This window comes from Anopheles marshallii, chromosome X (assembly GCF_943734725.1).
Source record: "Anopheles marshallii chromosome X, idAnoMarsDA_429_01, whole genome shotgun sequence".
Lineage (NCBI taxonomy): Eukaryota > Metazoa > Arthropoda > Insecta > Diptera > Culicidae > Anopheles > Anopheles marshallii.
In genome coordinates, this window is record NC_071325.1 from 3941041 (window position 1) to 3966319 (window position 25279).

The 25279-nt window shown below is 46.3% G+C and overlaps 8 protein-coding genes across 8 annotated transcripts; 4 read left to right on the plus strand and 4 right to left on the minus strand.

Moving 5' to 3' along the window:
• On the plus strand, nt 1–557 carry LOC128713582 (40S ribosomal protein S10b). Its single transcript, XM_053808445.1, has 2 exons — nt 1–441; nt 525–557. Exons 1-2 carry the CDS (start codon nt 1–3, stop codon nt 555–557), a joined length of 474 nt encoding a protein of 157 aa, XP_053664420.1.
• Nucleotides 558–3140: 2583 nt separating this feature from the next.
• LOC128715543 (sin3 histone deacetylase corepressor complex component SDS3-like) lies at nt 3141–4342 on the minus strand. Its single transcript, XM_053810486.1, has 3 exons — nt 4297–4342; nt 3502–4226; nt 3141–3407 (listed from the first exon to the last, which is right to left on the minus strand). Exons 1-3 carry the CDS (start codon nt 4340–4342, stop codon nt 3141–3143), a joined length of 1038 nt encoding a protein of 345 aa, XP_053666461.1.
• Nucleotides 4343–5764: 1422 nt separating this feature from the next.
• Nucleotides 5765–7889, plus strand: LOC128709342 (protein SPT2 homolog). The gene is made up of 2 exons (XM_053804343.1): nt 5765–5830; nt 6015–7889. The coding sequence occupies exons 1-2, from the start codon at nt 5765–5767 to the stop codon at nt 7887–7889; spliced, it is 1941 nt and encodes a 646-aa protein (XP_053660318.1).
• Nucleotides 7890–10174: 2285 nt separating this feature from the next.
• LOC128712654 (RING finger protein 141-like) lies at nt 10175–11234 on the minus strand. Its single transcript, XM_053807545.1, has 2 exons — nt 11077–11234; nt 10175–10991 (listed from the first exon to the last, which is right to left on the minus strand). The coding sequence occupies exons 1-2, from the start codon at nt 11232–11234 to the stop codon at nt 10175–10177; spliced, it is 975 nt and encodes a 324-aa protein (XP_053663520.1).
• Nucleotides 11235–13118: 1884 nt separating this feature from the next.
• LOC128713892 (histidine--tRNA ligase, cytoplasmic) lies at nt 13119–15159 on the plus strand. Its single transcript, XM_053808767.1, has 3 exons — nt 13119–13283; nt 13435–14700; nt 14953–15159. Exons 1-3 carry the CDS (start codon nt 13122–13124, stop codon nt 15157–15159), a joined length of 1635 nt encoding a protein of 544 aa, XP_053664742.1. The 5' UTR covers nt 13119–13121.
• A 770-nt stretch (nt 15160–15929) lies between these two features.
• On the minus strand, nt 15930–17198 carry LOC128713881 (uncharacterized). The gene is made up of 2 exons (XM_053808756.1): nt 16517–17198; nt 15930–16333 (listed from the first exon to the last, which is right to left on the minus strand). The coding sequence occupies exons 1-2, from the start codon at nt 17196–17198 to the stop codon at nt 15930–15932; spliced, it is 1086 nt and encodes a 361-aa protein (XP_053664731.1).
• Nucleotides 17199–19190: 1992 nt separating this feature from the next.
• LOC128713870 (UV excision repair protein RAD23 homolog B-like) lies at nt 19191–20398 on the minus strand. Its single transcript, XM_053808744.1, has 2 exons — nt 19873–20398; nt 19191–19759 (listed from the first exon to the last, which is right to left on the minus strand). The coding sequence occupies exons 1-2, from the start codon at nt 20396–20398 to the stop codon at nt 19191–19193; spliced, it is 1095 nt and encodes a 364-aa protein (XP_053664719.1).
• Nucleotides 20399–22859: 2461 nt separating this feature from the next.
• Nucleotides 22860–24668, plus strand: LOC128715758 (synaptic vesicle glycoprotein 2B-like; the record flags this gene model as incomplete). The annotated part of the gene is made up of 4 exons (XM_053810711.1): nt 22860–22938; nt 23015–23339; nt 23407–24399; nt 24461–24668. Coding segments are annotated over 4 exons (1605 nt in total), but the record flags the coding sequence as incomplete, so codon positions are not given.
• Nucleotides 24669–25279: the final 611 nt, after the last annotated feature.

Sequence of the window (25279 nt, forward strand, 5' to 3'; positions counted from 1 at the left end):
ATGTTCATGCCAAAAGCACATCGTGTCGCCATCTACGAGTACCTCTTCAAGGAGGGTGTGCTGGTAGCACAGAAAGATTTCTATGCTCCGAAGCACCCGGAGCTAGAGAACATCCCGAACCTGCACGTAATCAAGACGATGCAATCGCTCAAGTCGAAGAACTTCGTGAAGGAGCAGTTCGCCTGGCGCCACTACTACTGGTATCTAACCAACGAGGGCATTGAGTATCTGCGGGCCTACCTGCATCTGCCGGCCGAAATCGTTCCGTCGACGTTGAAGCGAGCGGCCCGTTCGGAACCGCAACGTGCCCGAACCCAGGCTGGACCCCGTCCGGAAGGTCCGAAGACTGGCGAGGATAGACAGGCGTACAGGCGCATGCAGCAGGCGGCTCCAGCTGACAAGAAGGGTGACGTCGGTGTCGGTGCCGGCGAGCTAGAATACGTAAGTAGCACAATACCCCTGTTGTTACACCGAAATAAATCCACTCATACGATTCCCTGTTTTTGATTGTTGACTGTTTTCAGCGTGGTGGATTCGGTCGCGGTAATCGTATGTAAATGCTGCCTCTACACACAACATCCCAACAACAATCAATCTTCGACTAGTTCGTCTTTAACTGTATTTGCATCGAAGGATGCGCTGTTTTTATTCCGTGGGAGCATGAACAGATCCCCGTGAGTGCGCAAAACGCAAAATTTCAAGCATATAGTAGCTGGTATAACGCGTTGTGTATGGCTAATGTTTAACACTATTACCACCAACCGTGCTACTCTATCATCTATCATCGTGCGATCGTTACAAAATTTCTCTTTTTCACATACCTTATTGTAGGAATTGTGTTTTTTTTCCTTGTATGTTAAGTAAGACAGAGTAAAACATTCTTCGATTAATAAAGGCAAGACGAACTGGCAGAAATCTAACTCCTTATGGCGTTACTTTGTTCCTGTGGGGTTAAACGTGGCATGTAATGCATAACAATATTTCCTTTCTCGCGCTTACCTTCGTGCAAAAGTGCTCTTCGGCGTGAACATAATCGTTCACGAAAAACGGAAGCTGTCTTCCATCAAAATCATCGCAAAACTTCAATCAAACCAAAAAGAGTGAAACAAACCACCGTCGTGCTGTGTGCCACCCATGGTGTGGTTCGCACCTAATCTTTCTTTTTTTTTCGCATTGCGTAGTTTGCAATGAAAACATTGCAAGTGGTCAATTTCCACAACTAGAATAATGCTCGCTGTTACCGATCATCCGTATCGCATATCGAATGTTCCTTAAATTGGTGAATAGGTTTCGCAAGCCAAATGTTGGTGGGCACAACTTATGTGATATCTTTAACGTCATCGTAAATGTAATTTCTTAATGTTATAGACCAGTTAAACATATTCGGGTTAAACACCGGGCCGGTGGAGTATTGGTAGTGGCGCCGGTCTTCACATGCTAGGACGTGTACAAAAACCGAATCAATAACGTTCAATTCGCTGCAACACTAGCTACTACATGAAATTTCAAAAATGGCTTCGTCCATGTTGTAATCTATGAAGTACGCATCTGGACAAGCTGGTCTTTGTGGAGACATTTTCTGAAGCCTATTCAGCTTACCGTACTTCCTCTTGTGTATGCTACATGAAAATTCATGAAGTTTTCAGTTTATTTGTACCGAGTTGTAATTTATACATTAATCACGCTATCAACTACGGTTTGATCATAGGCTCGCTGTGGTCTAATCTTGGAAGTATGTAAAATCCATCATCTTACTAGTTGTCTCCCGCTACCACATATTCGGCTTAATATATCTGCCCATCCTCATCCTCAGAAGATGCATAATTTACCTCCAGAGAAATGTCGTCCAAAGACGAATCGTCGTCCAAAGACGAATCGTCATCCAAAGACGAATCGTCGTCCCACGATAAATTGTCTACCTCCGACGAAAATTGTACTTCTAAGGAATCACCGTCCGACTGTAAATCATCTTCCGCATCCTGAAAGAAGAAAATAATTCAAATCAGTAAACAATAATTCGCTTTCAAATGGCAACACTCACAGTTTTTGCAATTGAACCAACTTTGTCCGTTGCTATTTGTTGGTTTAGTTCGTCGCTATCGGAAGCGGCGTCGTAACTCGACGACGAATTCTCCTCATTCAGTATGTCGGAAGCATACTGTCGCTTTGGCTTTGAGTCGGCTTGTGGAAGAGTTTCCACAATCACACGCTGGAGACCGTCTGGAGTCATGGCGTCCTGAAGCTGTGCCTGATTGTTAGTGTTACTTTCAACAAATTCATTGAAAAGAAATTGAAATTAAAATACCCGGAACAAAATGAATGGCGACCCATGTAACAAGCAATTACAATGGAGGCCATTGTATTTCTATTGCATCGCACTTTACTTACAACGCAAGAAAATGTTAACTTGCTCCAGCCGACGGTTCGGAGAATTCTGCCTAAGACGAACCACACGCTAGATCGTTCTCAAGCCGGCACGATGAAAAGACCGCCAAAATTGTGGCCCGAACTACGCGAATCCCAATGTTTTGACAGTTCGTAGTTATCAAATTTTCCAAAAAATAAGTTACATTTCAATAAAAAAAGGGAAAAGACTATAATAAAGATAAATGCTACCTGGGCGCCGGCCACAATGTTGGTGGTCTGTTCATCGTGTCGGTTTGACAACGATCTAAGCAAGCATTGGTTTTCGTGCAAGAGACCAGCGTGGCGTGCCCCACCACTTATTATCTATCGCTAGACCCTGTAAAGGGGAGGATTTAAATAAAATTCGCAGCTTCATTTCAAACATCTAGTATCATCAGTATATTTGTACATTACAATTACTCGCTAGCAAACTGGTTACTTCAACGATTAATATCTCCCTCTGTAAGGATAGAATCTCGAACCTTTACTAACTATAAATTTACATCAGGTTCAGCTTGCAAGCTTTCCTTAATTCTAAGATTCTATATAATGATGATAAGTTCGACCTTATACCCCTCATACTCTAATACATAGCTTAATATCCATGTTTAAAAAAACTAGTCGATAAGTGTATCGATTGAACTATTTAAATTACGCTCCGTGAAATTTGTTTTCACACTCCGTGAAAGTTACTCCGCTTACAATACGTAAAACGTATATTGTGTGTCAAAGCATTAATTTGCTCGACGCTTTATAGACACCTTGCCGCGGCGCAAGTGCGACAGAAAGATGCGCACCTTCTGGCCGTCGGTTGTTTTCTTCACGCAGATCGCCTCAATGCCGATCGCGGAAATGTTGGCCGAAAAGCGTGAAATGTCCCGGCCCTCTACGTGTACCGGTTGGCCGCGATGGAACCAGCGCCGCTCGTACCACAGCTTTCCGTCCTCGATTCGCGTGTCCGCCAGCTGTTGCTGGCTCGATTGGCCACCCGATCCCTGCCCCTAAACACGAGTGGGAGGAAAAAAAAGAGAAGATTATATGAATTCACCACACATTATGATATGGCGCGCACGCCCACAACACCGGAACACATACGGTGGAAGTAGTTCCGCTGCCGTAGCCCTCCGCCTGGGAACCATTTTGGTCGGCCGGATTGGTACCGGTGTTGGTGGAACCAGCCCTACCCTGCGAACCCGAACTACCGCTACCGCTCGCACCTTCATTGATGGCGTGCTGGGTCGCACGGTTCCCGGAGCTCGGTGGTTTGCCCCTTGCGATCAGCTTCAAATCGTGCTCAATTTCCTTATCATCCAACAGAAACGTTAGCTGGTTTGTGGTGGGCTTACGACGCTTTTCCGGCACAGGTAGTGGTTCATTCGGCCGGCGGCGCAACTTCCGCGTAACCGTGGGCTTCACATCGATCGAATCCCCGTTCAACTCCATCGTCGCGAACTCGTGCTCAATCATCTTTTTCTGATCCTCTAGATCGGCGATCACATTTTCAATCAGCTCGGCCTTCTTCTCCTCGTACTCCTTCTCGGCAGCCGCCTTCTCCAGGATACAGTCCCGCTCGGCACACTCCAGCAAATAGTCACGTTCCACCTCGTTTAACAGTAAACGATCGTCTAGCTCGCTCTTAAGACGCTCCACTGTTTTCAAATATTCCGGATGTTTGCGCTGTTTGCACAGCTCCAGCTGGCTCAACAGATTGGCGAGCTTATCCTGGTACATCTGTTCCTTTATTTCAAGCCGCTCGTCCACGCTGTGCGGCTGATTAGCCGAGCCGGCCACCATCTCACATTCGCTCGCTTCGTCCGTATCTGATTTGGCAGTAAAATGAGAACATAAAGCTGATTCCGTGGTAGGCAGTAAATACAAAACACCGCTTACCTGTTCTACTGTCCTGATCATTTTCCAGCTCATGTCTTTTGGGCATTTCTAAAATTATTGATACGTTTCTATTCATCGCCATTTTCATGTCTTTCTTGCAACACAGGAAACACAATCCAGGCAGGAAATTCCTACAAGAAAATCGACAAATACTTTTGTGAGGAAGCCATCCGCACTCTATCAGGCTGTTTATGACGGTTCTCCAATTTGCAACGGAAAATATGGATATAATTGCAAAGAATTTCCCACTAACTTTTAGCAGCAACAAGATGCGCTCCTTGCTAATTTTCCTCAGGTTTTCGTACGTATGATGCTACGAAGTTTTCCATTTATTTACCTTCCACTGCTCAGGAAAGTGACAGCTTCGTTTTGATTACAGCCGAATGATGTACAGTAGCACATCGATTATCCGTGCTCACCAGGAATCGACGGGAGCCGAACAAGAAAACACGGATTATCGCACGGAACACGTCTTCTTTTTATATTCGGGGTAATGTTTTTTTTTAAATAATGAATAACTTTTTTTACTGTGTCTGTGTTGCTAAAGAAACTGTAGTTGCGTTTTAGAATTTGCGCAAATTTTTACCCAAAAAATTGGATTTTTTATTTCTTCCGTCAACGGCGATGCAGGCACCCGGATAATCGGCGTTCGATTGAACCACTGTTCAGTCTTATTATTTTAATCATTAATCACCGTAGATTTTGTTTAAACAGGTGAAATTTGTTGATTGAGATTGTTGTCCAACTTTACCACCCATTTTCATCAACTGTAATACAATATCATAGAAACATAAATGATTTATTGATGAAAATACAAATTATACGAAGATGACAATGCATTGTGGGACGTCAGGTGGACACCAAATCATAATTTTAATCGCGACAATAACTTTTTATCTACTGTATAGAACAAATGACACACCTCGAATCATATATTATATTAAATAAAAGATATGAAGAACATTGTTTTTTTGGTTAAAAATAAATTTGTTGAATATACATATTCCTTAAATGTCCAACAGGTTTGTCCCATTGTCCAATGTTTCGCGACAGCCAACCGAGTTGTGCTAGAGGTAAATAAAAGCTCTTTTGTGAGAAATAGCTAACTGTCGTTGATGGAAAAAAAATTATACCAATAATTTGAATATCATTATCGGCTTTAGAAACTAAACGTAACAGAACCGTGTGATTATCCGATTGCATACATGTATTGGACCGTATCCGCGGTGCGGGAGAAATATCTCTTTCCTTAACCTGACTTGCAGGCAGATCCATGCAAAACAGAATGAATGTGTTAACCATCTAAACAGACGGTGTGCTTGGTGTCTGCATTTAGTTACAAATGACCGGCACGTTATTTTGCGTTCTTTGCTTTTAGCGAATGTATCAGCGTGTGAGTTGTGTGCGTTGCTATTTGCTTTTGATCTAAGCAGCAGTAACTACAGGTGGTTGGAAAAAGATCGAAAAGATGGATTACCACAACATATTGAATATTGCCAAGCAAAATGCCGAAAGTGCAAAGACATCGAAAGGGGTAAGTAGACAATAACCGGGAGGTTTGTTTTAAATGCCGTCATGCAATTCAGTTACCCGGAAGTGTTACAAATTCCGTCTGTTCCGATTCTTGTTTTGGGTTACGGGCTGAAAGACTGGAAAGCATTTCCAGAACAATCCAGAAAGCAATAAGTTACAAATGTGCCTTCTTTTCATTCATCCAGGGACGCTCACAGACAACCAGTGCAACCCCCACGACAAAGGTTACCCCAGAGAAGAAAGTCTTGTCGGAGAACATTAAAAAGTTTCTCGCCAAAAAGGATGAAGAGGAACGGCTGGCGGCGGCGGAAAAGCACCTAAAGGCACAGGAGCTGATGGCCAAGCGCGGTGGCAAAGGTAAGAAAAAGATCGAAAAGATGCTGAAGGTGATCAAGTCGGCGAATAAGTCGGTGCTGGACGATGCGAACGATGCGCAGGAATGTGCGCTCGGCACCGAGAGTCTCGAGGATGATTACGGTTACACGTCCGCGGTCGCTTCACAGTATTACGAGAAGATGATGGATAAGTACAAGAACATACCAGCCGAGTCGATGTTTTCCGAGGCGAAAAAGCGTTGCATGTCCAGCGAGGAACTGGCACGGGCAAAGGCGCGCGTGAAGAACGCGATCGTAAAGGAACAGGAAGAGCAACATGCACCACGTAGCAGAAAGTCACGCGTTTCCAAGGCGGATGGTGGTGACGATCGGATCAGCACCGGTGCGGTTGGTGCGATGACGGAAACAAAGCCACCGACGAAACGGGACGATCCGAAGCAAACGAAGACCGGTCCGAACGAGGAACGTCGCGTAGTGCGCAAACCGAACGTACCACCGCCGCCCAACTTCTCCACTTTGCTTAAAATCGCTGAAACGAAGCAGTTCGAACCGATAAAAGTTGAGGTGGGTGCCGCAAAGAAGCGCCAAGATGATCGGCCACTGACGAGCAAAGAAAGGAAGGAGTACGAGGAACGGAAAGCATTCATGGAAATGAAGCGACTGCGGGACAAGATAAAGCAAAACGAAAGTTTGTCCGAGGAGGAGAAGCAGCGACGTTTGGCGCGTTTGGATGTGCTACGTGCGGCCGGCAAGCTGCCGGGGATTCCACCCCTGCCGGCTACTTCCGTGTCTGCAAAGAAACCCCCAACCACCGTTTCATCGGCAGGATCGACAAGTAACTCTCGCACCGTGTTCAAAATCCCCAAGCGTACTGATGCGGACCCACCCAAAAACGTGTCGAACGCTGAAAAACAGGTTGTAGCAAAGACAGCGCCATTACCAACACCAGAGCCAAAAGTGAAACCCTCTGCTGGTGCTACGAAACCCACCGGAAGCGGTATCCAAAAGACTACCTCTACACCAGCGATGGTATCATCGACCACCGCAGTGCGAACCTCCACCAAGCAGCCAACACAAACATCCGGTACGACGAGCATGCCTCAAAAATCGTCTGTACCATCCTCCACACCGCTAAATGGTAAAACGGTCTCGCCTGCAGTTCAAAAATCATCAGTAACTAATGGGAAATTGGGCCCCGCGGCCGGTCGACCTACGGGTGGAACTATTTCAACGAAGCCATCATCCAACGGTAAGCAACTACCGGCTGTGAACCAGCGATCTACTGCACCGACCAAACGTCCACCACCCGAACTGGTAACGCAAACGCGCCAATTCCCACCACCGGATGTGCAGCGATCGATCAAGCGACGAGACTCAGGGATGCCACAGACTGGTGGGCGACCGACGCACAAGAAGCGGCGCATTATCGACAGCGACAGTGAGTACGATAGCGAGATGGACGATTTTATCGACGATGATGATTGTGAGGAGGACTATTCGTCTGCGATAAAGGACATCTTCGGGTATGATAAATCACGGTACAGGGATGACTGCTATGATGATGATGACGATAATATGGAGTCATCGTACGCGCAACAGATGCGTGAAGAGTATATTAGTAAGAAGATAGGGCTGCTTGAGGATTTGGAGGATATGCGCATGGAAGAGGAGGAGAAGCGACGCAAACTAGGGAAAAAGAAAGGTTCTGCACCGAAGAAGAAGTAGACGAGGTGTATCATGCACGAATATGCATATTGCAATTCGTCCGTGATCAGGTAAGGAGAAGATTTCGAAGATCTGTTGAAATGAAAATAGTTTAGCAATTTACACACGCAGACAGGGGGGAAGCGGTTCCCTCCTTCCTTGCTTTTTGTCTTCCCTTCTTAACTCTTGCCAAGACTCTCATGTGCAAACACTCACCGCCAATAGAGCGGAGAAAACATATAGTGAAGTGAGCACAGTATCTTAAATTGTGACCATCAAGGGTTAAGGGTAAGATATTCACGTTCAGCGTCGCGTTCACCCGAATTCGGATGGTGCTCTATGAAATTTGCCTAGAACAATTTTCACGGTGTTGAAAGAGTCCCGCGTGTACCACATTGTGATGAGCCGCGGTGATGTAGCGATTTCACATGACAGGGCCCCGGTAAAAAATCCCACCCGGACCAATCCTCCGTACGCAGGATTGACCATCCAGCTACGGGTTAATTTTGTCTAACAAAATCAGAAATGGCAGACCTAGACTCTTTGAAGTTGTTGTGCCACTAAAGAAGAAGCACGTATCACGTTGGTTTTAATACACATTTTATACGTCACTTAAGGGGAGATTTTCAACCAACTCGTACGAAATATTCGAATATTTTACCGTAACTTGAGGTGGTTTAATGAATACCTGAAAAAAGTCACGAACTAAGAACTGATCCTGATATTAAAACTAACATCAGGGAATTTTACACAATTCAACACAACCCATAGAATTTCGATGGATTTAGACGGCAAAGAACCCAGTAGGTACCACAAAAGCTTTTTAATGTTATAGCCCCAAAGGACGGCCTGCAGGAACAGGATAGGTCCAAACTAATATGGGGTAATGGCGTTGATGCATCTACCACCAGATAGGCTGCGATTTTGGATTGATTGACTAAGGTCCCCGAATGTGAATTTTTTAGAGGATTCCTACAGCTTGGCAAAGAACGAGATAACACGGAAATTATCTTTTTTTCTTCCCGAGCTACTGAAGTGAATATCTCCCCTTAATTAAGCTCATCGTTTCCATTACCATTACTGTGTGTGATCGATTGTAGCCTCAACGAATTAGGCAACTAACGATCAGATTTGCTTAAAATCTCGAACACTTAACCGTTGTGCCTCCCATACGCAGGACTGATCTAATCAGCTATGGGTTTATACAAAGCCAAATATATAAGGCATGGACATCTATTTTCAACATCGATTTAAATTGTAGACAGCTGCTCAAAAATCGCATCCGGGCCGTTTCCCCCCCGTAGCTAGAGCTGTCTATCCGGTTGCGTGGTAAAATTAAGTCTAGGTAGGCATGTCCCAGTAGGTCGTTAAGCCAAGAAGCGCAATATACGAAAAAAAAAATCTGCAAAACATAATCATGTGCACTGATCTCCAAAATTCTCGTACTGCATCATTAATCGGAGGGGTGAAGTGTGCTACCAAGTTTCATTTCTCGTGTTTTGTTTTAATTTGTTTTTATCTTTCTCTTATAATACAATTATTTTTGGAACGTGTGTGTGATTCGAAAATACCCATTTTAGACAATGTGCATTTTTGTTTTGCTTTACGAATATTGTTTTCCAAAACATTAAACGCGTGTTAGTAGTTTCGTTACTGTTTACGTTTGCATAACTTTATTTACGTATTTTTGTCCAAGACATTCAATTTCAGTGACACGATATATTGATTTGGAGTAAAATAAAAGAGAAACATACAAAAGAAACCTGTTGTGTATCAGTTTTGTTTCACTTCGCTTGTGAAGTCTTGTTATATATTGAACCGTTACGCGTAAACATATCAGGAAGAAATAGTTTGTTGTAAAAATTCAGATTCCAATACCTAACGGGCGCGATGTCCCTTTGTCCTTGGATGAAACTTTTGGGATCATTAATAGTTAATAACTTTTATCTGTATTTTTTTTATCTCACGTGCATCACGATCAGGTTTAAAGGTTTAAACGCGAGGTTCAAAGAAACGATAATAAAAGACGCTCTAGCCGCGGGCTAGGTCTCGTGATTGTGTTTTGCCTTGGAAGTAGCGTATGAAGCTCTCTAAACAATGGCATCCAATAAGGGCAACGTAAGTGTACTTATAGTTGCTAAAACACAGTGAGCATAATATGTTTCCGAATATCGAAAAAATGAAATGTAAAAATTACCAAATGTAACGTAGCGAGCATTGTATGCTCAAGGAAATTTCTATAAACCGGGTGTAGAACCTCAAAAGTTAGGTCCACTTCCATTCCGTTGGAGCTCTCGGCAAGCAAATCACAAATCCAACATTCGGCGCAACCAATTCTTATCACTCTCGTCGCTCCCATTCGCTTCGTTCGACAGCTTCAGCAGAGTGGCACAAATCTCTTCGCTCACTTCGTCCGCTTCGGGCATTTCCGATAGGACCCAGGTGTCATCGGTGCTGGCCAGCACCTCGTCACAGATTGGGCACGTTTTCTGGTGGATGTTCCATTGTTCGATGCACGGCATACAGTAGCTGTGCGCACAGGGTAGCGACACTTCCGGTTTACGTTCGAGACAGATGCAGCACTCATTATGCTCACCGTCCGGATCGACGGACGTAATCGAGTCGACCTGTGCCATCAGTATCGATGCAGTCGTACACTCCGGAAACACAAACGCACTCGACACGTTTGCGGAGGATAACGACGAGGAGGATGTGGACAGTGGAGCAGATGAAGTTTCCGGCTGCTTTGTGTGAGTCTCGCTTGGACCGGGCCGCTGTTCGGTTGTGCCGGCATTGTTGGGCGACAGTTCGCTGATACTCGCGTTGGACGGTGAGTCCGGACCAGCAGCACTGCCGCCGCTGGTTTTGGACGGGCTCGCCCCGGGGCTATGTATTCGCTGGCTCTCGACCGTCACCATAGCGTGCAGGTTCGTTTGGAATGTGCGAAATACCTGCAGGAACTGCTGCAGCGTCAGTAACTTGAAGCAGTCGATCTTCTTCGTTTCTGGATCAATCTTGACGCACGCGATGCGTACGGTGCGCTTCCAGAGGATGGAGTTGTCTGAACCTTTCTTCACGGCAAATACCAGTTGCTTCCCGTTCGGATCGAGACATTTGCGTGAGCTGCAGTAAAGAAAACGTACATTCAACGTTAGTCCTGTCTATCAAATCATTAGACAAAGATGAATCATTCACCACCGCTACTTACAGTCGGTTTAAATCGGCGAGACACTTTTGAAAGTCCTCATACGCGAGATTGTTAATTTCGGAGAAGATGTGTACCTGTTTCTTGAACTCAAACTGTAACGAATCGACCGCATCGGCCGGAAGAATTTTCTGCGAAATACTGGATGCCTGGCTACCCATTTCCCGACTAGTAGTTGTATGTTTTTTTTCTTTTGTTATACTAGCTGAAAGTAAGAACACAAGTAAAAAAAAAGGAACTTGCACTTTCGTCTCGACAATGCACAATACAAACTCACTATGTTAAAAATACGATTAGAGGTAAGATTACATTATTTGTAATACGATAACATTACTTGACAGGTGTTTTGGTTGATTGTGAACAGCATACCGAGGTTTAAAAAAGGGCTATGATTCCTACACTGTGGCAACACGGGGAATGGCGTTTCAGGAAAATAGAATATTCCGCTTTTCTAGTGTCATCTACAAAACACTCCTTTCTGTATGCAAAAGGGGACGGTATTGGACACTAAAACCTGTTTTTACAGAAAAATCACAGTCACAACAAGAACGAAAAATTGCGTTTTTCTCCCAAATTCAGACTCCAAATATATACCGGAGCCGCCTTGAAGCGCAAGTGTCTCAGTTTTTTCAAAGAAGATATTAGGTGTACAGCAACGTCACTGCAATTTGGTAATTTACGATTCCAGCAGTAGGTGAGGTTCCTTTTGAAACATTTTTATGAAGAAATTGTACCAAAATTGGGCTTATAAACAACAAATCATTTAAAACGGAATAGCGAAGTGGAAAGCACCAAACAATTGAATAAATTTATTACGCTGCTTTTTCCAAAGCAGGACCAGTGATCCAACATTTTGGATATTCTGGCGGACACATCAAAACCCTCACTCCCTCTTTTCAAAGAAGTTTACTCAAACAGCAGAAAATAAAGTGCAACTACTTGATACCGATGTAATGGCTAGATTAATAATTACAAAAAGCGATAACTTTTTTGCACACCCAACATGCCTTTGCAGCTGCTTATTTTTATTTTTTATTGATATCATCGATTTCTCCATTGTTTGGGTCCAGCAAAGTTTGAATCAGCTGACAGCAGAACAAATGTCAAACACCCGGACCGCAACTGTCAAACACGGCTGTTGACCGGGCAGGGTTGCAACGTGTATGCCAGCAAGCTTCCCGGCGTGCAGATAGGTGGGACAGGAAAAGGGAAGGGGCCCACCAAAGGTAGAAGGGAAATATGCTAGCTTATAAGTTTCCAGCGATATAACTGCGAATCATTCACATTTTCCACTCCGGTGTAACCTGCGTGTATCTGTGGTTCGTGATTTTCTTCTCCCAATTGGGTCGTTTAGATCCTCAACAACTTCCGGTGGCAAGAGTGCAGTGCAACAATGACGGAAAAGGATAAATTGGAAGCTGCCATCACCGCCCAGGGAGATGTCGTGCGTAAGCTAAAATCGGCCAGCACAAAGGACAAGGCGAAGGTAAATGAAACAGCCTGAGTGTAACGTGCAATTATTTGGTTTAACATTAACCAGTTTTGCATATATTGTATAAAACGGCCCTCGGTTTTTTGAATAGTAGGTTTTTTTCGCAAACATTCCCCAATTACCAAATCAGTCTGTTATTTGGTGACTATTTTTCACGTGGGATTTGCGACACGACATAGTGCGATCAAGTTGCACCTTCCGCAGTGTGTTTGTGTTTGGAAAATCGCTACTACCCCGTTTTCCATCATTCATCTACATCATTCCACCCCACACAAAAACAAGTTGCATTATACGGATATTAACCAACACAAGGAATAAATATGGCTCGGAATTGTTCTCCAATGCAGTAAAGCTTTCACTCACCTACGTTGCATTGCGGTAAGGCCCGTGAAGAAACCGTCAAAAAGAGGAAACAATCGAAACAAATAAGTGGAAAAGTGAATGGATGAAACGAACAGCTGAAAATTGGTTGCAAAAAGTTGGATCCCCCGCACAACGGCAAAAAGCAAGCGCAAATTACTCTTGTGTGGGTTAGGAAAGGGAACCCAGTTACACAATGATACTACGACAATTACGGTTCAGCTTCGTGCAGCTGGGAGTTACGGGTAGTTTTCGGATTCTTCGTCAGTTTTCCAACGCCAGGAGTTCCACGTTTGTGGCCAGCACGATACAAACGAACCGTACAGAAGAAGAAAAGGCCCAGCATCGTCTCGCACAGGTCTGTGTGTGTATGTTTGTGTGAATGTGAAAAGTGGGGAAAGCGTACTGTATTCGACATTTCGGCATTCGATGCAAACACCTGACGAACGAATATATTGTTCCAAAAATGGGTTGAATTTAATGCCGCTCTTTTTTGCTTAACTTCACAGATCAACGAAGAGGTACAAAAGCTGTTAGCACTCAAAGAACAGCTGAAGCAATGCACTGTGGAAGATGGGGGAGATTCAGCAGTACCGAAGTCTCCGGGTGGAAATGAATCGTCCCCTGCCAACCGGAACCTCTCACTGAAAACACCGAAAGGTACCCGGGACTATGGTCCGGAAGCAATGGCACTCAGGCAGCGGGTACTCGATCAGGTGGTTCGTGTGTTTCGCAAACATGGTGCAGAAACCATCGATACGCCCGTGTTCGAACTGAAGGAGGTGCTCACCGGCAAGTACGGTGAGGACTCGAAGCTGATCTACGACTTGAAGGATCAGGGCGGTGAGATATTGGCCTTGCGGTACGATCTCACCGTCCCGTTTGCCCGGTACGTCGGTATGGGCAACGTGTTTAACATCAAGCGCTACCACATCGCGAAGGTGTACCGGCGGGACAATCCGCAGATAACGCGCGGCCGTTACCGGGAGTTCTACCAGTGCGATTTCGACATAGCCGGCACGTATGACCCGATGCTGCCGGATGCGGAGTGCGTGAAGGTGGTGAGCGAAATTCTGTCCGAGGTGGGCGTCGGGGAGTTTGTGGTAAAGCTAAACCACCGGAAGCTGCTCGACGGTATGTTTGAGGCGTGCGGTGTACCGGCAGAGAAGTTCCGCACCGCCTGCTCGTCAGTCGACAAGCTGGACAAAACGCCCTGGGACGAGGTGAAGCGCGAGATGATTGAGGAGAAGGGTCTGACGGAGGAGACGGTCGATCGGATCGGAGAGTACGTCACGTTGCACGGTGGTCCGGAGCTGGTCGATCGGCTGGCGGAGGATGAAAAGCTGAAGAAGATCCCGAGCGCAATGGAAGGTCTGGAGGATATGCGGCTGTTACTGCAGTACTGTGACATCTTCCAGGTGGCGGACAGGGTCTCGTTTGATCTCAGCCTGGCCCGAGGGCTCGATTACTATACCGGTGTAATATATGAGGCGGTACTGCTCGGTAGCGGTGGTAACGATGAGGAAATAACAGTCGGTTCGGTGGCCGGTGGCGGCCGATACGATAACTTGGTGGGCATGTTTAACCCGAAGAGAAAGCAGGTCCCGTGTGTCGGAGTGTCGATCGGTGTGGAGCGTCTGTTCTCCATCATGGAATCACGGTCCGCCGCCAAAACGCGCACCAACGAGACGCAGGTGTATGTAATTTCTGCCCACAAAGGACTGCACTTGAAGCGACTAGAAATTCTTAACAAACTTTGGGCTGCAGGTATTAAGGTGAGTGGAACTAGTTGCTATTAATAGATACGAATATGATCAATCCCATCATAACGAGTACCCCTTTAGACGGGTTTTCGCTTAACCTCGAAGAACTAACTTACTGAGTTAATGACATGTGTTGAGGATAGACGCGGAATCAATATTGAGCTCGTTACGATAGGATTGACTGTATAGTATATCGAACAAGCTATCCATTGCCAATTTTAGATGAGACAAAGAATACTTCAAAATTGTTCTCTTCACCCACAGGCGGAACATCCGTACAAGCTAAACCCGAAACTGCTTGCCCAGCTGCAGCACTGCGAAGAGTACCAAATCCCGTACGCGATCGTGCTCGGTGATGGTGAACTGTCCCGTGGTGTAGTAAAGCTACGAGAAATTGCCACCCGCAAAGAAGAGGAACTTTCTCTGGAGAAGTTCATCGACGAGATTAAAGCTCGACTAACCGCATCTTAAACAACATCCTCATTTCCTCGATCAAACGCTATGGGCACGCTGCATTTTCGTTGTAGTCTTTTCACGAGTTACGCGGATTCGAGTTACGCGAATCCCAAAATTTTGTCAATTTGTGTAATTTTGTGTGTGGAATTTGTATTGTTTGTCGTTTGTATTTGTCAAATTTAAAATTTTCCAAAAAATACGTCACATTTTGGTATTAAAAAAGGTTTTTTTTTCGTTAGAATGGCCTGGCCGTATCGACTTATTTTACCACGTAGCCGGATAGTCAGTCCTTGCTACGGAGGATTGGCCCGGATGGGATTTTGGTCCGATCCGTTCGTGTGAAGAACGCCCCATTAAAAACGTTGATTTTGGTAAAAATTTCCTCTAATTATCGAAATAATCGTAAAAATATCAATAATGTATTTCGTATCATGGCAAACAGAAATCGCTCAAGAAATACTAAATATAAACAATATTATACAGGGAATTCGAGGTACACGAATTCCTCTGGCACGCATTATTCGCGTAACTCGGTAAAAGACTGTATCAGCAATCAACCTACAACCCCTTTCGATGCCTCCCGAAACGTTTGTTTTGTAATAGACATTTAACTTTATTTCTCATTTCATCGATAAAGTGTTATCAATGTGTTATTACTGGCTGTCTGCTCGCTTTAGCATAAAAAGACAGGTAAAATAAATTAGTGACGACGCGTTTACATCGTGCGTCGTATGGTCGCTTACATGAGGGATACTTTTTTAACCTGACCGAGGGAATAACGGCTATCAATAACGTCCGTAACCGTGCGGCATTGCCAATGGTGCAGCTGGGCTGGGTCTGTAGATGAGTCGTCGACGTTGACCGAATGAGCTGGCCGGGTCTGGGTTGTAGTGTTCGTCTCTACTCAGTACGGCCGATCCGTCGCGTACCTCACGCACCGGATACGGTGCGACCGGGTATGGTGCGTAGTCGCGCGGGTCTTCGTAAATCGTGATCGGTGCCGGTTGCAACGGTGCGGTAGCAAACGTTGGCCGTGGATTGTAATACGATCGTCTACGGTACAGATCGTCGTAGTGGTGATAGTTGGCACCCGGTTGATAGTAGTCGTACCCACCGTAGGAGGCCGTACCGTAGTGCTGATCATTGTGATCGTTGTGTGCGTATCCGTCGCGATGTCCATAATTGTTACCTTTTTTATGGGAAGAAAGTTGAAACTATTGCTTAATATATTCTCCACGTAGTTATATGTATTACTCGGTTCATTAAACTTATTTTCACCCACAGTTGATCCTTTCGCGTAAAGGAATAACCAACGATTAGACAAAATCGCTACGAATTAAGTTTAATGCGGTCATTTTGCACTACTACTTACCGCGATCGTGCGCACCAACGCGTCGATAGTTGTGTGCACCGAGCAGCTCACTACCAGACGCACGATCATCGTAATGGTCCCGCAGATAGTCGTTGCGCCGATCCTGGCTGTACAGCTTATCCGCATAATCGTTGCGCTGATTGTGCCGGTTATCATACACCTGCTTCCCACCGTGATCGTCCGAATCTTCATAGTACGAACTCTTGCTGCCGCTCTCGTCCTTATGATACGAGTTGCTAAACCCAGACTTGATGTGCTTCCGGTTGTGTGATTTATCCGCCTCAAAATTCTCCCCGGCCAAATGTTTCACCTTGTCCACCGTGCTGCCCTTGCTCGCATCCAGCACCCGGTGGCCGTCCAGTTGATTGTCGAGTTGATGGTAGCGTACCGCGTCGGACGCCGACCCAATGCTGCCCGCCTCATCGTACGCGTGCTCCTTACGGTGGTCCCGCGCATCACTGCCACCTTCACCGCTCGCACCCTTCGTGGTGCCACTCAGCAATTTCTTCACACCGTTACTACCAGTTCCGGACGACACAGACACCGGACGACCATGCACTTGGTACGGGAAATCATCCGCATACGGATAGGCACCAGCATCCTGGTACAGACCGGAGAGTACCATCACCGCAAGTAGCATCTGCCAGATAGGCATCAAACACTTCCAGTTTCTAGCAGCCATATTGCTTTGTGACTCACTTCACGAACCCGCGGGAGTATTCACTATTCTCACCGAATAATCCGCGCGCCAACTGACCGTGGGCATCGTCAGACGCTGGCCTTAAATATAGCCGGCAGAGAAAGGAAGTGGTCCCGCTTCCTTTCCTCAACAAAAAAAAAAGCTCGTCGCGCCTATATTCTTCTGGAGGTTCTTCCCCAATTCCTACAATGTGATGCGATCACGCCACACAAATCTATTGACTATTCGTTCCACCGTTTGGACCGTTCTTTGGCGTGCTCTTGGAAATTCCGCACTTGGCTCAAAACAAGCAAACATGAAGATGAAACACGATTGTGAACCAAAAATGTCAATCCCTTCCTCCAAAACATGTGCAAAACCCTAACCATAGCACATTTCAACGCTGTCCCCATAGTGCTTGATTCAACCGGTGGACAACTTCTTCACGGTTGTGTACAGCAAATTTTCAAGACCGCCACGCCTGAACGGTTCTTCTCTTATACGGCAACTTCATCAACCTCGGTCTCCGTTGAGATGTACTTTTTGTGTGTTGTTATGTGCTTCTTGCAACGGAAGAACATGATCAAGCATTTATTTTTCTTCCTCATTCCACTCATCTAGCTCAGTTTGGTGTATTAAACGAAACGAGCAACAAAAAAAAGAGCGTCGTGTAACCGAGCTTTTGGTTACAAAACAAGCGCATCGAATGTACAATGCACGTATTGTCGTAGAAGGGGACCCTCCGGTCACGGTTCTTGGCACTATTAGACCCGTCTAGCTTGTCGTCTCTGGGCTTTAGGTTCAATCCCCTCACGCATTAGGACAGTACATATCAAATCGTAGGCGTTTGCGATTGCTTCCGGTAAAAAATGGATAGTCAAGAAGTTCATTCCGGTTTGATCGCGAGTTCCTCCTCCAAACGTATCGATGACCTAAAACAGATGTAATTCATTAAGTGCGTAGCGCTTGAACTTACAATACACTCTTAGTTTTACCTTGCAATAGAATAGTTGAGGCTCTGTGTGACTCCTAATGGTAAAGAGGTTAGTCTTTAAGTGTGTTCCTTTCGTATGGTTGTGCATTAAGGTACTTCAAACCGCTTCTCAACTACATAAAACCATTTGGATGGTCCAGAATTCGGTTTTATTATTAACATAAACACCAGAAGTTGCTTGTAGTTTTGTTTGCATTACAAGAGAGATTTGGTTCCACTTGGGGGAGGGTGTTTGTTTTCCAAAGTATGAACAATACAGGGAAAAAACGCGCCTTTCAATGTAACCGATATGCGCACCCGTTCAATATACGGCACCCACCACCTTCTATTTTGCTGTTCTCACCGAGTCCTCTACGCGCCGCATGTGTTTTGATGCGAGGAAGCCGTTCCACCACGTGTTACTATCTTTACAAAAAAAAACCTCCTTACTGTGCCTGTCGTCTGATGCATTTCCCTGCCATGTTCTCGACCTTTCGCGGGTGGGTGGGGTGTCATGGGTGCGCGCGTTAAAGCGGTTCGGTTCGACCTTTTTTGTAGCAAATAATCCATCGTGCTGCACAGAGTCACGTCGGATGCACCGCCAGATAAAAAAAAGTCACTACATAATAATATAAAATAGGGGAAAGTGAAAAATGTAAACACCAGCAACGCGCACGCACACATACACATCTTTAAATTACAATGCTTTATCCGGTAAGAGGGAATTTTGAATGTATGGTTAATATTTTATGGTACAGCTTCTTTAATGTTTGTTTTTGTGGCAAAGTGTTTCAAACAACAAACTTAAAGAAAAGCTTCATACTATGCAGCATTTTCACACTCGCCACTTTACATTTGCTGCCCTTTTGTTCGTGTTACATCGCCACACTAAGGGAAGAAAATGAGAGGCGCGGAAAATGGGAAGCCTAAAATGCGGGAAAGATGCGTGTGTTTTGTGTCTTGTGTGTGACGCGCAGCGAAATGGTGCATGTGTGAGTGTTTGTTGGTGCGGCGTTGTTCATCTACTCTTCATCGTCCAGCGTTTGTGTGACGAGAAACATGGCCGCATCATACTCATCGCGCTCGCACGCAATGTACGCCTGTATGACGAGATGCTCCGGATAGCCGAGCGCCTTCAGTCGCTCGATCGCGTCCATATCGGACGGCGTTAGGCTGTTTATCATTGCGGACGCAATATCCTCCATATCGTGAGACATCGGTGCCGAACCCTCGTTGATCATGGCGAGAAACTCGTCCTGATGCTCGGCAATGATGCTCAGCAGTACCGGATTGCTTTCCTGCATCCGGCGCATCAAGTGCGGGAGCATTAGTGGATCATCGCGCAGTATACGCTTCATGTTTTCGAACACCGGATTGTTGCGCAGGAAGTCGAGCGGGTTGGCATCGCCTGCTGGTGCCGCACCGGTTGGTACACCCTGCTGCTCTTGTTGTTGTTGCTGAGCAGCGGCCAACGCAAAGGACACATCACTACCACCGCCCATCTCCGACAGCAGGTACTCAACGGCACGATCCGGAATGTTGGCGCAAATTTCCAGCGCAAGTCTGGCGCTTTGTTCCGAGTAACCCATCTCTGTAGTGGTGGTGGTGATGAAGATGCGAACCAAGGTGAGAAATTATTAGTATAGGAATATAGAAGAAAAAATGAGGTCAGGGCGTAATTTCCCAAACCCCTCCCCTGCGTACCTTTTAGCCTTTGAATGTTTACTTGCATCTCTTCCGGTACGGCATCAGTTGATGGGTTTGCCGGCTTGGACTCCGTACTGCTGGTGGTGCTATCCTTCGGCGCTGCTGTCTTTTGATCGTCGGCGGTTGATGGGGCAGATTGTGATGGTGTGGACGTGGACGGTTTGCTGGCACTGCTGGACGGCGGATCGGTACTGTCGCCCTCTACCTTTGTGTCCGCCTGTTTCGGGGCCGGTGCCGTTTCCTTTTTCGGTTCGGTCGCCTCACCCTCGGCCGGTTCGTCAGCGGCTGGCGAGGGCTTTTTGCTCATTACCACGATAAACTTCTTATCGTCGAGTTTGTACTGGCTAAGCAGATGGTCGTCTTCCATGATTTTGCCAAGATAGATCAATCGCTGCCTGTCGACCGGGTACGCTAGCTCGCTCTCGGTGTACAGCTTCTCTTTCAGAGTTTTCACTGTGTCCTTTTCGACGTCCACCTCGACGAAGAACGTCTGCTGCTTCAGTGTTTTCAGTGTGATTTTCATGTTGGTGTGGGGCGGTCTTTTTTGCTAGACAAAGTGCTCTAACCTTTCGCTCGTGCCGTAGATTTACAGCCCAACTCGTTTTGCCGTATGATGGAACCGCTGTGATGATGCGCTAGTTTCGCACCGAAATGCAGATTTTTTGGATGGGCTTTACAATACGTCAGCCAATATGCGGCTCCCCGACACACACGCACACACACGGGGACACCCAGAACCAGCCAAAACTAATGCACAAATTTTCCAAACCACCCAACAAACTGATTTTAGGCTGAGTAAGAGCTGTTATAATGGTTTGCTCGTGCTGCAGCTGCCGTACTTATTTAACAAGAAAATAACAGGCGCAAGCCCTACCGTCGCGTTTACCTCATGGACGTGTGTGCTGCCGTGACTCGAAGTTTTTGCCCTTTCCGCCACGAAAAAGAAGAAGAAAGTGATTTTCAGAAATTTCATTTGACAGCTTGTTCTTGTTGTTTTTCTTTCATTTTCGCTCTCGATTTCGAGTTTCGCCCGGTTGCTCGACAGATTTCGAACACAGCGGAGACAGCGCGCTGTCAATTTACCTATTCGAGCAGTTTGCTTCGCCAGGATCTATCATTCGCTCGTGTGTTGTGGAGGCATTTCATGCATTTAAAATGGTTTCAAAACGTTGACCATCATTTACTCTACTCGTGGTGTAGGCGCAGTGATAGATTTTCCCTTAATTTAGCGTTTAATTAAGCGATAAACAAAGGGAAAATCGGCCTCAAAGACCCAATGTAGACATGTCATAACTGCTCGAAAGTGTAAATTAACGACTGTTTTTCCCTTAATTTACCCTTAAATTAGCCGGTAAATTAAGGGTATTTCACGGAATTCGACTGGCTGGGTAGGGTGTGTCGTGAAAATAAAAATTGCATATGAGAACGAGCCAGCAGGCTTCAAGCCAGACACACGCTCTATCCTCAGAAAAGTTCGGCTTGAGCAGTAGCGACAGTAGAGTCTCAATTGAATGAGTCGGAATATTTTTTTGGGAAGCAATAGGCAATTTTTGTAATTCCAACCTGTTTAATTAATAAGCAATACGAGCTGGCCGTTCCTCTGGAATAAAAAAAAACATGTTTCATTAGAAACAATCGTCATATTTTTTACCAAAATGTATTAATTCTTATTTTTTTGTCTACCCTGTACAATATCTTTACATTGGATAGAGTTACAAACAACGAAATCTCTAGCTCTATTTCGTTATTTACTAATCTACGTAAATTATCAAGAAAATTTATGTCTAGTAAAACGTACGAGATTCTACTGTATCTGTTCTCCGCTGGTGAAACATTTGAATTTCAAATTCAACAGTTGATTGAAACGTGAAACAGTTATTACGTTAAGAAGCACTGTTGCTTGTGCTTAATTGACTTTTGAGAAGAGTCATTCACATGAATCGTTAGAAAGGAGTCATTCAAATCAGGAATCGACTCTCAAAAGATTCATAAATCCTCAGGACCGTGAATGGCGGATCGTACCCCTTGAAGATCTAAAGCGGAGCTGATGAGGGGTTGGATACATGACGGACGTAGCGTAGGCCATAAATCTTCAATGATTTCTAATTGGAAACAGAGATTCAGTTTCATTCATTCAGCTCAAAGATTCATCCAGTTTCATAAATCCGAATCAGTTCCATCAGTTCCAATTTCTTCCATTTCAAGTATCTTGTTGCGGTGTTTGTTCTGCCCCAAAAGGTTCACATAATGTTTATCCGAGTAGTTTTGTTTACCGCATTGGGTAGATACATCTTACAGCTCCTTACGCCGTTGTAGCATCACTTCAATGAGCGCGCGCTAGTTGTCCTTCAGCTACACGTGGTCTAATTTATTCATGTTTGCCTACTCATCTGCGGCTGATTCCTATGAAAAATGGGGCTGCGCTGTATGTACAGCCGTCTAGTAGCAACGTTGTCGTGTTCCTACGGTATCACACCGTGACACACTGCGCGAACATTCACGGGTATCGCCTGCCAGTGTTTCTTGCCCGAGGGATGACGGGAGATTAGGTGTCTGCGACTAGCCAACACAAGGCCCCCCCACGAGATTGTGATACAGTTGTAGCGGAGCGATCTTGTTGTTAGGTCAACTGGTTGGCAAATTGTAGTTGGTGCTTATCGAACGCGCGCCTGAGCATGCGATGTTGCCCTATCGTGAATAGACGAGGAAATACATGAAGATTTACAGCCACTATAGAGACCGTGCACGGCGGAGGTGGGTAATTCTGTTCCTGCAACGCGGAATATAAAGCGATGACACCTACAAAACCATGCCAGTGCAGTTTTGGGTTCGGAATAAGGCATCCATCGATTTGATAAGCTCGTGGTTTGATTGTCTGTTAGGCCACCACAGACACCTAACAGCGGAGTGATGGAGGCTTCAGTTACACGTAATGGACATTATTGAGGGCGTCGGCAAACAACTCACCATAACCGGGTGCTCTTTTTCTCTTTCCTTCGCTAGAATCGAAGGATGCCTCACCGCAACGGCCCGTAAGCCTGGAAGAGGCATTCTCGATGACAAGTGAGTGCAACGACCATCACGCGCAACACTCAACACCCATCGCTTCTAATCAATTCCAACCTTACTCGGTCGACAGAGTTCGGGGTGTACAATATGTATCTGATCGCCATTTCGGGCACCATCCTGGCGGCGGTAGTGTTGGAGACGCTCGGCATCAGCTACGTGCTGCCGGTGGCCGAATGCGATCTGCTGCTGACGACGAAGGAGAAGGGCGTCCTGAGCGCCATCTCGTTTGCGGGGATTATCTGCAGCTCGCACCTGTGGGGGTTTTTGGCGGACACGCGTGGCCGGCGGGCGATCATCGTGCCGACGCTCCTGCTCGCCTTTGCCTCGTCGGCCCTTTCCAGCCTTACCACCAACTTCTGGGTGATCACGGTGATGCGATTCTTGACGGGATTTTTGTAAGTATGCGGCTAATGCAGGCAAGCGGACTACCGACTATTTGCTGACGTGTTGTTTCGGGTCCAGCATTTCTGGCCCATCCGCCACCATTTACGCGTACCTGGGCGAGTTTCACGGCAAACGGCACTGCTCCCGTGCGATAATGGGTGCCTCGTTTGTGTATGGCGTCGGGTCGCTACTGCTGCCACTGATCGCCTGGTCCATCATCAACCAGGAGTGGGAGTTTACCATCCCGGTGCTGAACGTCATCTACCGACCGTGGCGCCTGTTTCTGGTGGTGTGCGCACTGCCGAGCTTCGCCAGCGCGCTGGCACTGCTCCGGATGCCGGAAAGCCCCAAGTACCTGCTGTCACGCGGCCGAGAGCCGGAAACGGTTGCGGTACTGCACGGTCTATACCGGTGGAACGCAAGCAGGCGTGACCCACCGCTGGTGCTGACCGGCGTACTGCCGGAAACGGAGGCGGACCAGACGAAGGCTCGGCGGGCGGAGGCCGCCAACAGCAAGAGTGTTGGCACGCTGCTGCGGCAGATGTGGCATCAGACGGCACCGCTGTTTATGGGCACGTACCGGAAGCGCACCGCCATCATCTGTGTGCTGCAGTTTGGGATTTTTCTCACCTCCAGCGGGATGTACATGTTTTTCCCGGACATACTGAACCGGATCGCGGAGCAGCAGGGTAAGGGTGTGGAGCGGACCACCGTCTGCAATGCGGTCTATGCGACGCGTGTCGATATACGGGAGCTGGTGACGCGGGCCAACGGTACGGTGCGGCCGGACGTCTGCCACCAGAAGCTGGACATCTCCGCCTACGAGCATTCGTTCGTGCTGGAAGCGATCTATGCGATCGGGTTCGCCGTCATCGGTCTCATCATCAACGCGGTCGGGCGGCTACCGATCCTGGTGTTTGTCTTTGCCCTCTGCGGCACCTGTGGCATACTGATCGCGTATATCGATCTGCCGCTGCTGGCTATCTGGTTCTACGTGATACTGCTGACGTGCGGCTTTTCCATCAGTGTCGTCAATGCCTGCGCGGTTGACCTGTTCCCGACGAATATACGGTAAGATACCCACTGTCGCCAAATACGCCTTACACACGCTTAACCATCTTCCTTCCAACAGTGCCATGGCCGTTTGCATCTCGCTAATGTTTGGAAGACTCGGCAGCATCGTGGGATCCAATCTGGTCGGCTTCCTGCTCGATACGCACTGTGAGCTAACGTTCTGGATATCCGGCCTGCTGCTGGTGGGGTGCGGTGTACTTTCCTTTTTCATTCCCCACATTTACAAGCGGCAGGCATCGGAAAGGATCAGTGTCTCATCGCGATGAGATTGCTGGGCACCACATGGTGAGGGGAACCATTCTTACACAATGCGGCCAGTACGGCCACCTATCGGTGGTCGGTCGGTGCAAGCATGCTTATAGAGACTGAAACTTTATGTTGATCGTGTGATGGAAGAAAATAAATCGTTTAATTAATAATACAAGTCGTTTGGAGGTATTTCCTAATAGTTTACTGGACTTGAATATGAATATGGATCGCTGTTATTACGATAATGCTGAAGAATTGGCAATACGGCCTGGCTGTTTCTTATAAAATTAAATAAAAACTGAAGAACCCTGGAAGATTTATGATGAATTAGGATCAGCGCCTGTAGAACATACGTGGACGGACCTTACTAGAACAATTTCCGGTATCTGTACCTGTATGCTCATCTAAAGTTCTGATTGTAGATGCTTAACAGGCTTGAATTCCAAGAGATCTTGATACCTTAGAGATTTTTTAATGTTTTGAAACTCCACTTGTGATCCGTATGACACTTCCGAAAACATCTAATTAAGTACCTCACAACTCTGAATCATTTTCATAGGCAAACACCGATAGACACTTACACTTTACAAATTATGCTAAAAGTATTTGTAAAAGTTTTCTGCAATAC